General features: G+C 41.9%; 1 protein-coding gene across 7 annotated transcripts in view; it reads right to left on the bottom strand.

Annotated features, from left to right (window-relative positions):
• Positions 1-10,423, bottom strand: part of LOC135288966 (mitochondrial nicotinamide adenine dinucleotide transporter SLC25A51-like) — a 77,635-nt gene extending 67,212 nt beyond the window's left edge. For 2 of the 7 annotated variants that reach the window (XM_064402308.1, XM_064402312.1), the window contains exon 1: positions 10,129-10,423. Coding sequence is in view for 1 of the 7 variants with exons in the window: in XM_064402310.1 (XP_064258380.1) it covers positions 10,129-10,144 (16 nt within the window). In the remaining 6 variants the exon portion in view is untranslated. The remainder of the gene's footprint in view (positions 1-10,128) is intronic. The other 5 variants (XM_064402313.1, XM_064402310.1, XM_064402316.1 and 2 more) reach the window with 3 other exon arrangements.
• Between the last annotated feature and the right edge of the window lie 3,385 nt (positions 10,424-13,808).

Below are 13,808 nucleotides of genomic sequence, written 5' to 3'. Positions count from 1 at the left end.
TTACCTGAGCTGTGGTGCAGAAGCTGTGCATTTTATTGGCAGCAGGATTCCTGGCAAGCAGAACTCCAGGCCTTTACAGGGTTACCTGGCCGCCAAGGGTTACAGTTGTATGAGTCCCCAGAACAGAAAATTCTTGCATGGCTTAGGTGGGAAACCCAGCACTTTGCCAGACGCGCTTTAGGGCAATCTCAGTCGTGTATCTTACAGTCTAAGTGTGGTCGGGGTATTCCCCTCTCCCAGTTAGATGTAGTAGGTCCGATTCTGGGGGATCAAGATCCTAACCAAGCGTGGGACGATTGTTTAAGGGCCCTAAAAAGATTAAGTCTGGGCGGCTCAAGAAAGAAAAGGGGGAGAGGAAAGAAGAGACATTCTTAATTTCCCAAATGTCTGGATGGTTCAAAACAGTGCCCAGGAAAATCAGGGTGATGTGGCAGACTTATGCTGCTGTTTTACTCGTATTTGCCCTCTTAATAGACAGCCCAGACATTGCCAAAGGAGTGGGAACCCACCAAGCATGGGCCCCACCTCAGCCCAAGACTAATATCTGGATCACCATGGCAAATTTAACTAACCAGGAGGCTATTTGCTTGTCATTATCTACTCCCGGTAATCCATTTACAACCTGTTTGGTTGGACTGCCGGCAGATCCCTGGCCATGCCCATCAAAAATACCCACCTGCAAAACCAATGACGCCAGGGTCAGTATAGATAACTGGGACCAATGGATTTCTCATTTTCCTATAGCACCGCAGGAACCCCAAGAATTGGAACTGTTAGGCTCAGTGATGGCGGATGCATGCCTTAGGTTTAAGCATAAAAGTCAGCTGCCAGCCAAAAACTATTCTACTATTGTAACCTCCAGCATGGCCATTTACCGTAATGCAACAACCTGGTGCAATTATACCACAAAGAGGGTGTCGATCTCATCAAATGACCCTATTCAATTACCAGCAGGTTACTTTTTAATATGTGGGGATCGTGCTTGGCCCGGTGTCCCATCGATGCTGAGCGGGGGGCCATGTACAATTGGACGGTTGTCTCTATTCACACCCAATACGTCCATGATCTTGAATATGAGCCGCCGCTATCACAGAATTAAAAGAATGGCCCATGCGTTTACTGCTGACTGCAAAGATGATGTAAAATTTTGGTCTCCAGGGGCCATAGTGGCAGCATCCTTTTTGGCTCCAGGGGTATCAGCAGCAGGTGCCCATGCCATTTTAAACAAGCTAGGATGCTGGCTTGCTAAACAAACTAATGCCACCTCTTTAGCACTTTCTAGCCTTTTGCTTGATGTTGATTCTATTCGCCATGCAACGCTTCAGAATAGAGCTGCAATTAATTTCCTTTTACTGGCACAAGGCCATGGTTGTGAAGAATTTGAGGGCATGTGTTGCATGAACCTCTCTGATCATTCCCAGTCAATTCACTCCCAGCTCTCTGAGCTGCGAAGGTTAACTGGAAATTTACAGGTAGAATCGGGCTCTGGTATTGATGAGTGGCTCAAATCTTTAGGCTTGGGATCATGGTTGCGCTCTATTGTTAGAGTCATCATTATAGTAGGCATTATAGCTTTGTTAGTAGTGTTAGTTTTGCCTTGTTTTTGCATGTGCTTACAGAACATGGTTCAAAGAATGATATTTGCTGCATCTAATCAGACTATGCTTGTGCAACAGAAAAACAGGGGAAGTGTGGAGGATTTTGTGAACATCTGGCTAGCTGACAAAGGTCACACTGACATAATACCGTTAGTTAAGCAAGAAGGAGACGAGGATAGGAGTCAGCAGTCAGTGTCCAAACCTGGCAAGGGCACTGTGCCCTTGGTGCAACATCAGGATGGGGGAGAGGATCGTTAGTTAGAAACATGAAGAAAATATGTGAACAGCTGCAACATAGTAGCCTCAAGAATGATAAGGTAGGTGTAGTTAGCTGATAAGTAACTAACCAATAATGAGCTCACCTTTTGCAATATGTATTAGCCTCATTAATACCAATATAAATGTATGTGCCTATCAATAAAGTTTTGAGATTTGCTGATCACTCATATTGAGTGCCGCATTTCTTCCGCCGATTACCACAAAAAGGCAAACCACAGTATTGTTTAACGTGATGGTGGGATGGCCAGATCATTAATTCAGTATTATTTAGGTAATAATCACTCCTGCGTGCACAAACATTTGTGGAAAATATTGTCACCTGCTTTGGGCAATAGGATATACCAAGTAAAATTAGATAAGAATGCTACAATTGCTAATTTAAATATGCTAGAGGAACAATTACTAATTACTTATATGTCACACCCATATATTTTTGCTTTAGCTAATGATTTTTTGATCAATTATAGAAATGGTTTGTATTTTTTATCCACTGATTCTTTTGTTTTCAAATAATGTATAACCTATGAAGATATGTGTAACTATTCTGTCCTTTTTCCATTTAAAAGATGATCTGAAATTTGGGTACCTGTAAATCTGACTGGGGCTTGGGAAGGACAGGATGGTCTCTTGCAATTGGCTCGAATAGTCCAAGAGGAAATCCAAACAAGTAAGAAAGGAGTTTGCAAATTTTTGGGTTGGTTAATCCTTGCTATTGTTTCTGCAGTAATAATATTAACCACAGACTCTGTGGCTGTCGCTGCCTTAACTCATTCAATTCAAACTGCCAATACCATGGGATGGGCTTTGACTTAAATATCACAAAATAATTAAAAACACAAGAAAACATTGATAAAGAAATAATGGCTAGATTAGACGCTTTGGAAAGTCCTCTTATATGGGTAGGTGAGAGAGTTGAGGCCCAAAAAACTCATCTATCCCTGTACTGTGATTTGGAACATATCCATAATTCTTTATGTGTCACTCCTCTTCCATGGAATGACATGGAACAGAATTGGGAGACAGTTAAAAACCACCTCCAAAGGGGCCTTTGATAAATCCTTACAACAGAATATGCAGTCACTTTACACTCAATTAAAACATCAACTCAGACCTTTACAAACTCTGGAGGAACAGAAGGTGTTGACAGATCTGAAAAGTGATGTTTCTTGGCTAAATTCGAAAAATTGTTTTTTTGGGATAAATTTACAGGTTTGGGTTTTCATTGGACTGGGTTGTCTGGCAACGATATCTTTTTTAATCTTCTGTCTTGCCCTTTTTGACATAATCAGAGCTGTTAAAAGCACACAAAACCAAGTCATGGTTACCTTAGCCTTATCTATGGCCCCAATAAAAAGAAAAAAAGGGGGAGATGTGAGGAAACAGCAAAGCCTGACATTGCAGAAAATTCCTGGAAAGCACGAGAGAAAGCAGATTACACATAATCTGAGAACAGGAAAGGTGTCCTCTTTTTTTGAAGCCTGCAAACCTTGAGAAAACTACCAGTCAGGCTGCCGGATTTATTACAGGCCTGCAACTGGCTTGCGTATGAAGGGCTGAACAGAGATTCTCACACTAAGGGTATAAGTACTGTCTTAACTCTGCAATAAACAGATTCATTTTGCTCTCAGCTTGTGAGTCTTGCATTCATATGCCAACAAACAGCAGACATTCAGTTCAATTGTCTTTCAATAAACCTCAGGAAAGGGAACAGTCTAGTACTGTAACTACACAAATCACTAAAAGTAAAAACATAATACACAAATTGCTTGCCTACAAATATTTTATAACTATAGAAATTTTCAGGGTTGTGGAAATGTTAAGGGCAAAATATGAAGAAAAACTATAAAATCCTGAATGGAGAAGAAAATGGTTCTCTCTCTCCTAAGACTGGGGGCTATGGAATGAAACTAGCAGGTTCAGAACAAAAGGAAGCACTTTTTCACAATATGTAGTTAAGCTACAAAACTTGTTACCACATCCAAGTTCCTGTAGGTTCAAAGGCAACTACATTCATTCATGGAAGAAAAATCTGCTAAGGACTATGAACTACTCAGACACTACCTCTGCCTTGGAAGTCACTAACACTGAAATTACTGGAGGATTTGTTCCACATATTTGTTGTCATGGCTTATAACTCTACAATTCACTTTGATATCTCCTGAAAGAAATTTAGGACACCTTTTTTTCAAATGCCAGAATGATTTATTCTCAAGAATAAGAGGATGAGCATTTTTTCACTTAATATTTTGATTATAAACTTGAAAGAACCATTAATATAGGGTGTGTTTAGTAAATGTTTGAATTGCTGACTTATAACACCATTTACTACTGGTGAGCAAGCATCCTTACAATACAGAAAGAAATACAGTATGATTTTCTGAAACTAATAATTTTTATTTATATAGATTATAAAAACTACAAAGAGTAAATGGAAGTGTTTTGATTTCCTAGGAGAACAAGATGGAATCTCACCAGCTGTTCATCCATCTCGCTTCAGTTTTTAACTTCCGAGTCTCTTGGCCAATCCAAACCAAATTTAACAGAGGGTTAAGTAGATACTGAATTCCTAGAAGGTTTGTTGAAGTTGGTAGCTGGGTACAGAAGGAGCCAAATTTATAACTACCTTCTCGGAGTCTTAACTGAAACCTTTATTCTCTTACAAAGGGTGGTAGTGCGTGGAATAGTCAATTTGCACACATGTAGCTAAGAACTAGCCACTCTATATATTTCCACCTGCCCAACAAGACGTTGTCCCACTTAAAAAAGCACACATGCGAGTGTACTTGCAGTGAAAACACATTGGGATCAAAACCTTTTGTTACTTGTAAAACAAAATCATCACTATCAAGTTATGTGGAATATAGTAGTTTTTGATTGTGATTCACCACTTTATTACTCTTCCCAGTAATAAAGTATTAAAAATGGTTTACATGACAATGCAATTTAAAAAAACCTCACCAAGCAACACCTAAATAAGCCTCCAAATTCTTCCCTCTCACAAAAGCTTGCTTAAAGTTCACTGTAACTTCTTTCTTTCATTGGTTTTATGATGTAATCAAAATCTAGTATGCTTCAAATATTCCTTTAAGTAGAATAAATGAAAAAAATAACATACTAATATATTTAGTTTAAAAATAATCAAATTTAGTTTTTTCCTTACCAGATAAATTTAACACAATTTACTATTTGCACTTTAACATCCCCTCCCAACAGTAACAAGTTATATTTAGGTGTATTTGACATTGTATTGTGTTTACATGGCAAGGTTTCAGTAGTGGAGGGGGGATGCAGGGGTGTTTTTTTTGAGAAGACACCAGAAGCTGCCCCCATGTCCAACAGCTACTTCATTTCAGCCACCGCTGGCAAAAGCTGAGCCATTCGGCAATACTGGTAGTACCTCTGTAATAACCTATTTGAGGAAGGATAAAAAAAATGGCTGTGCAACAGCAGCTGGAGAGAGACGAGTGAGAATATGAGGGAGAAAAAACCTTGCAGACACCAAGGTCAGGGAAGAAGGAGGGGGAGGAGGTGCTCCAGGCACTGGAGCTGAGATTCCCCTGCTGCCTGAGGTGAAGACCATGGTGATGCAGGTTGTTCCCCTGCAGCCCATGGAAGTCCATGGTGGAGCAGATGCCTATCCTGCACCCCAGGGAAGACCCCATGCCAGAGCAGTTGATGTGCCCTGAAGGAAGCTACAGCCTGTAGATAGTTGAAACAGGAATAGGCTCCTAGCAGGACCTGTCGCTCTGTGGAGAGGAGCCCACACAAAAGTAGGTTTTCTGGCAGGACCTATGACCCCATGGGGGACCCAAGATGGAGAAGTTTGTGAAGAACTGCAGCCCATGGGAAAGACCCACACTGGAGAAGGTCGTGGCTTGGAAGCCTGGTATGAATGCGTCTCTAAAGGTAGGGCACCTGGAGGAATTGGCTAGCAGAGGGTCCAAGACAACTGCCAATGAGACTCTGGGGTCTGGGAGTGGAATAAGAAACTCATTTATGTGTGTGTTTCTGTGGGGGGCAGCTGGGGAGACTGAGGGGACCTAGGAGCCAGCTACTATGTAGATCAAGTGTAGCTACTATATAGATCAAGTGTCTAAGCCCAGCTAGCGTGTGCATGTGAGGGGGGTCTATACTAGCAACTGGAGTGGGGCTATGAGCCTTGGAGGCTCATGTGCCCATGTGTGAGCAACTAGGGAGACATGGGGATCCAGAGGCCAGATACTAGATAGACTGAGTGTCTAAATCCAGTTACCGGATGGATCCGCATTGCATATACATATATATTTACCACTAATGAACCTTCATCCTGATCAGCCAGAGAGGGGAACAGGATAAGGCCATTATTGCTGCTTGTCTGAGTGCTGAGTGTTTCTGTCTGTGTTCTGTGTTGTTGGCCATATGTATATGTACATTATATATATACGTATTTGTGTACCTACTGGGAATACATTCTCAGCCTTGCTACTGGTTGGATGTGGGAATATTGAGCTGTGGCAGACTTGTTTCTATGGTGCTGCCAGATTCAGCAATTCACTAACAGGCGATCAGGATGTTTCCCATCTTGATTTAACTACTGAGCACTATAGGGTGTGTAGGGTGTGTACCACTGAAAAGGCCTGATGGCTTTCAGGTCACAGGTTATTCAATTAGTTAACCAGAACAATACTGCAAACTGGTAGACCTGTACCACCAAATATGGGAAATGCTGGTCCTATCTATTTAGTTTTTATCCCCATCCTAATGCCAAGCACAAGCATGACAATTAAAGTAAAAGGTTTTATGGGGTTTTGTTTATTTTTCAGGTTTGATAACTTATCACTAGGACAGTGTCTAATTACTGCCTGCTAGCTCTTGAGTTGGTAATTATTAATCAATATCAACCAACTTCAAACAGGAACAATACAATATTTTTCAAAACCTGACTACAGATGGTTTCTAACTATCTGCATTAACCTTCAAGTCTGACAGTTTTCAAGATATAGCTATGCATGTAAATAAGAAATTCTTCAGTCTTGGTAGCTCATTATAATAGAAGAATCCTTAATACTTCTTATAGGTACTGGTGAAGGCCTGTTAAGTAAGACCTATTAGTTGCACTATAGTATTTTGCACAAGTAGTCAACACACTGAAGAATCATTATAATTATTTTGGTGTTAAAGGAAAAAGGGCTAAGTAAAACCAGAAGTGGATGAGTGACTTGTTAGTGCCAAAATGGCTGCATAGTTACTGCTTACTTTGAACTAAAATATGGCAAATTTTTTAAAAAGCACAAAGCTATTTGAACTACTTAACAAAAGACACTAAAATTTGAAGTGAACTCTTCCTCCCTCACCCTCCCGGTAACTTTGCATATCCATACAGGGGAAAATAAATAGCAATATTATGTAATGTTCTTTAACCTGTTTCTCCACAGATCGCTCTCCATACAACCAATAGTTACCACGAGCTGACAGGTTTATGATATTTCACAGAATCATATAATTGCTATGGCTGGAAAAGACTTCTAAGATCATCAAATCCAGACTTCTCGATTGTATGATTTAATCAGAAATTAAATATAATAAAGGAAATTAATTTGATTGCCCAGTTTGTTTTTATTTTCCAAGATATATATCTTTGTTTCCATTTGGTCTCAATTTCCAAAGAATACCCTCACAACTAACAGGAACTGAACGAGATCAAAGCAGAGGCTAACAAGCGTGATATTGTGGCAGGAGTCTGTTACAGACAGGGTAAGGAAGCAGACAAAGCCTTCTTAAAGCAACTTGAGGAAGTCTACCAACCACAGATTAAGGGCAACAAGAGCTTCTACTACCACTTTAATAGTAAAAGACTGAATAAGGAGAAGGTGGGCTTATTGCTGAATGGGATGGGTGATCTAGTGACAGTGGACATAGATGAGGCTGAGGCACTCAATGCCTTCTTGGCCTCAAATCCTCACTGGTGGTCTCCCAGGCCTCTGTGCTTAGAGACAGGGTTCAAGGAAAACTACCAACAGTGGAAGAGGATTGAATCAAGGGTTATTTCAAGGAACTTCATCTGTGCAAATCCATGGGACCAGATGGGCTGCATCCAAGTATGCTGAGAGGACTGTCTGGTTTCATAGTGAGGCTATTCTCTTATCAGCTTTGAAAAGTCATGAAGTTCAGGGGAATTCCCTGATGACTAGAGAAGGAAAAATGTTGCATTCATCTTAAAACAAACAAAACCAAAGTTTCAACCCAGGGAACTTCAGTTCCTCAGAAAATCATAGAGAAAGTCCTCTTGGAACATGTTTTTTGAGCATGTGAAGGAGGTGGTGATTTGGAACAGTCAGCATGCACCAAGGGATTATCATGCCTGAACAACCTAATTGCCTTCTGTGATAAAATGTCAGGATTTGTGGATGGAGAGCACTGGATGCCATTTACCTCGATTTTAGCAGGGCTTTCAATACTGTATCCTCCAATATTCTCGTATCCAAGTTGGGATATTATAGTCTGGATCGGTAGACAACTAGATCGGTTTAAAAACTAGTTGCATGACTGAGCTCAGAGCGGTGGTTAATGGGTTGCAGTCTGCTGGGATGCCTGTGACTAGTGGGGCACTGCAGGCAACTATTCTGGGACCTGTCCTGTTTAAAATCTTATCAAACACCTGGAGGAGGTGATGCCTCTTCCTCTTGACAAGTTTGCAGGAGTTGGGAGGATGAAGTAAATACACTCAAAGGCAGGACTGCCTCCAGAGAGATCTAAACAGGTTGGAGAAATGGGCTGACACAAACTTAATTTAATTCAACAAGGACAAATGTCAAGTCCTGCACCTAGGGAAGAAGAACCCCTGGCATCAATACCATCTGCAGACTGGCTGGGGAGCAGCTCTGCTGAAAAGGACCTGAGGATCTTGGAAAATGGCATGCTGAATATGAGCTAGACCCATGCCCTGTCAGCAAAGGCGGTTAGCTGTATCCTGAGCTATATTACTGGGACCATAGCTAGTAGATTGGGGGAAGTGATTATCCTCCTTTACTCAGTGCTCATTAGATCACATCTAAAATGATGTGTCAAATTTTGGGCACCCCAATACAAGAAAGTAATTGATAAAGAGGATCAGCAGAGGGCCACCAAGATGTCAGGGCAATGGAGTACTTGCACTATGAGGAGAGGCTGAGGGAACTGTGCTTGTTCAGCCTGGAGGAAGGAAGGCTGCAGGGGCACCTAATAGGAGGCTATCAAGAAGACAGAGCCAGGCTCTTCACAGTGTTGTATAGTGGGAAGATGACACAATAGGCACAGATTGAAACAAGCAAGGTTCACATTGACTATAAGGAAACTGGTTTTCACCATGACAGTCAAGCAGTGGAACAGGGGCCCTGAGAAGTTGTGCAGTCTCCAGTCTCGGAGGTTTTCAAGCCCTGACCAGAGGAAACCCTGAGCAAACTGGTCTGACTTAGGTGTTGACCCTACTTTAAGCAAGGAGGTTGGACTAGACATCTCCAGAAGTCCCTTCCATCCTGAATTGTTAATTGTTCTCTTTTCTTTTTCTTTTTTTTTTTTTTTTGTCTTCTAGCCTGAGAAGAGGGTCTCTGAAAATAAGTGGAACCGCCAAAAGTAAAGACACCTAAACACAATGTTGAGTTTGGAAAGCAGCAGCCACTTCATTCTCTTGTTTAGCCTTAACCTTTTCCCAGTGCCTGCATCAGGAACAATGCAGGGATTTAGAGAAGCATTCTGAGAGTGTTTGTGTCCTGAGCAGGATCAGGCTTTCAAGCTCTGCCACTAGCTCCTCAGCAGCAGGTACTGCAGAGCTCACTACCTGCGTGGATGAAAGTGACTAAGGGATCAGCAGCTAGGATTCCAGGCGGCTTGCAGAAAATTGCCGCGTGCTATTGTTATTCTCCCTACTCATGTCCAGTGTTCACCTATTGCGCAGCATGGCGGAACGTCTCTCCAGCGTTTCCCACTGAGTAGCGTGTCCCAAGACGCCACTCCCAGTCTGGAGCGCGGGGACGAATTGATGCAGCCCGGCTACCGTACACTACCACCTCCCTGCCTTTTCCGGGTGCTCCCCACCCCCCTCCACGCTGCTGTGACAGTCTAGGACGTTCATGCTCCTGAGGCAGCAGCGGTCTAGCCCGGCGCAACCTTCACCATCGACGGGAATCCTTATGATAGAGGAATAAGGGACGAGAGAGAGAGGCTGCACAAAACGGTCCCGCCACAGTAGAGAGAGAGATGCGAGCAGTAGTACATCCTCTCCCCAGTGACTCACCTGTTGCGTCTTCCATGACACCTGAAAACGCAGTTTAGAGATAAAAGTTGCCACTGCCGCCAACCAAACTGGATGCTGCGTTCACCACCTCACATTTTCGATGACGTAGCAAGTGCAGTACGGAAACACGACTCGCGTCAACTACACGTGACCAAGAAAAAGTGCAGCTGGGAGGAGTAAACCCCACCCCTTCTCCCTTTTCCTCAGCTAATCACAGAGCTGCCTGGATACGGCCTCGCTCCAGAAGGCCATCGTGAGTGTCATAAATACTCCTCATGCATGGTGAGCTGTGCTTGTGATAGAATATATAGCAGGGTAAAATGTGCTGCGCAGCAGCAGCTGGGAGAGAGAGGAGTGAAAAAGGGTGAGAGAAACAACCCTGCAGACGCCAAGGTCAGTGGAAAAGGAGGGGGAGGATGTGCTCCAGGCACACAAGCCCGAAAAAGGACACCCGTTAACAGAGGATTAACCCTTAAAAACAATAGCCTGTTGCATATTCATACATCTCATACATGATGCATAAATTCCATTCAAACACAGGATTCTGTCTGGTCACTGTCAACTTCTTCCTCTTAATCCTCATGCTGTCTTCCTGTCTGAGCGAGGTGGGAAGAAGTTAGTTTTCTGCTGATAAGGGAGCAATACATTCCCTTTCTCTGAAAGATTTAGGTATCCTGTGGCTTCTATCTGGTGCGAGTCCTTTCTTAAACAAATATCTTGCATTGCATAGTTTCTATTTTAACATTATGTTATAACCTAAAACTATATTTAATACACTACTTAAGAAAATTAATATATCATAACTTTCTAGCATAATACAATATTCATTTTAATACTTGCGAAAAGCCAATCATAAAATATGCATTTTTCACAATCCCCCCTCTTATTCTTTGTAAATCATTTGGCTTGAGCAATATTCCTTGTTTCCTTGCATCTTCTGGTCTATGCTGGCAAAATAAAACAAGGGATTACACAAGGAAGACATATCAAAACAGTTGTAACACATAGAAGGAAAAAAATCTTAATTTCTTTTATCATCCCATCTCTAATGCATTACTGCACCAGCTAGGTTTTGACATTGTTTTTGTGATATCCTTCACTTCTCCTAGAATGACTTTTCTGTGGTCCTCAATTTTCATCAATCTGATATATCAAACTTTCCACAAACACTCCTTTCTTTAGCCAATAGATAGTCTAAAGCAAACCTATTCTGATACATGGCAGTTCTTGTTGCCTTTATATTAATTCCATTACCTTACTAGTTGCTTTACCAGTTTTGTTCGTTATTATCCCTACAGCAACTTGGAGTCTTATAATTCAATTTAGCATCTTGTGCTTAGGTGGCTGGCCCATATGTTTCTAAGATACGTTCAGGGGCCATTCCTCATCTCCCCATTTTTGGAATCCTCCAATCAAATCCCTTTTGTTTCTATTCAGATTCTCTTAAACTGATATCCCTAATTGATCTCCATCAGGTCCTGGCAAAAGAAAAAATCCTGGTTGTATGATTTCCAGAGTGCAGCTCTCTTTCCACTGAGAGGGAAGTTTTGGGTATGCTCTTTTTCCACATATCCAAAATAGGCCATCTGGAGCTTTCCAATAGTCAAACTTTTGCTGATCTATATGTTCCCAGAATTTGGAAATTTCTGGGATGCCAAAGTAAGGATTTTTTCCTGTATCATTACATTGAAAAAGTCTGATTTTATTATCATACTTACAATTTCCCTTTTTAACTTTTTCCTGGGTCCAGTACATGGTTGGTTCTTCTGGGATCCACCATACAGAAATTCTATTACTAACCTTATATCTTTTACAAGGAATTTTTCTTAATTCATGAAGGAACTCTTTTCTAGTGTGCCACAGACATTCTAGACATTCTTCCCCTATGACTACTGAACTCAAAATCGACCCCTCTGGTAGGTTTTCTCCGCTTACTCTTGTTTAGTTACACTTAAGGACCTCAGTTGGGCCTAAGCTGCTGCCTTTACATGGCAATTCTTCTGACATCAAAGCCCCTCTACAGACCAAACAATTGGTTATGTTGAGTTCTCTACTTATTCTTTCCTCCAATTCCACAAACTGACTTTTAATTTTTTTTTTTTGTCCATTCTTGAGATATCTATTTCTTTTTCTAATTCCTGTTTCAGTTTCATATACAAATCGTCAATTGAGATCGGCACAGGTTTAGGTGGTTGTAGTGGCTTAGCCTTTGTGTTTATCAATTGCTCTTTTACTAAATCTCGTGCCCTGTTCCCAATAACGCAGGTGAAACAAATCCATCTCTCCTCTTTTGGGCATTGGCTTTTCATCCTATTACCACTTGTTCCTAAGTTCTCCACAATCCAATACTTTTTCCCATTGTGTATGCAATTGCCTAATTTGGATGGGTTGTAACAGTGACTGTTGACATGAGTGTGAGAAATAAAAAAAGAACTTCGATGTCTTTACATATATAGCTTGCGTTAACATTTATGGCATGGTCTTATTGATATCCCAAAAGGGAAAAAACAACAAATGAGTGACAGAAACAGGAAGAACAGAGGTCCGGTATGGCTTATACTCCCACCTCCCATGCCTATGGGGTTGCAACCCACAGCAGGTGTATTTGATTTTCTTGGTGGCGAATACAGAGGCCAATCTGGTCTTGCCCTCTATTTCCTTGTCACTTTCTCTTAGCTAATTTCCAAGCAAATAGTTTTTCACATTCCTTAACTGTGGTTTCCCACCATTCCTCAGGTATCTCCCATTCAACAGGCACTAATAATTCCCATCCACAAAACGAAGTTCTTACTTTAACACTTCTTGCAACAAGAGCATAAATTTTGTGAACTACAATACTAATTATTCCCACAATTCAAACATTTACTTATAACCAACTATCATATCCAGTATCAGGATGAATCAAATAAAGTTTACAGTATGGTACTGATGGAAATTGGATAACTCAGCTAGATTGAGGGTAAAATTTTAACCAAGAGTATCCAGGGTTGGATAGCACAGCTTGATGGAGGGATGAAAATATTTTTCCCAAGAGCATCCAGGGTTGGACAACACAGCCAGAAAAAAAAAAAATAGAAATGACTAAGAGCATCTGAGTTGTACCACATAGCTGGATTGAGGGGAAAAATGCCCAAGAGCATCTGGGGTTGGACTGCACCACTGGATTGAGGTATAAAATTCCCAAGAGCATCGGGGGTTGGACAGCACAGCTGGATTGAGGGATATCCAATAGCACCGGGACTGGCCAGTAACACCTAAAATTGTAATAGGTGCTTTGAAAGTAAAAGGTACCTTATTGTTGTCTTGTTGTGTGTGGGACCTGCACATAGGCCATTGTCTCCCGGGCAGGTGGGAACTCTGGCTAAGGAATAAGTGACCTGCACATGGGCCATTGTCTCCCGGGCAGCTGGGAGCTGTGGCTAAGGTATAAGTGACCTGCACCTGCACACGGGCCATTGTCTCCCGGGCAGCTGGGAGCTGTGGCTAAGGTATAAGTGACCTGCAAACGAGCCACTGTTCTCCCTGGCGTGTGGAGGGGGCTGTGGCTAAAGAGAGTAAGGGACATGTAGACAGCCTCACAAGGGAACTGGCACCCAAGGCACCAGAACCAGAGCCCTTCCAGGAGGCCCGGCGATACTGCAACCCCGAGGCCAAACCAAAAGTGAAAAGGGGGGGGCACA

Source organism: Passer domesticus, chromosome W, assembly GCF_036417665.1.
Source record: "Passer domesticus isolate bPasDom1 chromosome W, bPasDom1.hap1, whole genome shotgun sequence".
Taxonomy (NCBI): Eukaryota; Metazoa; Chordata; class Aves; order Passeriformes; family Passeridae; genus Passer; species Passer domesticus.
This window is presented reverse-complemented; position numbering and strand designations above follow the sequence as displayed.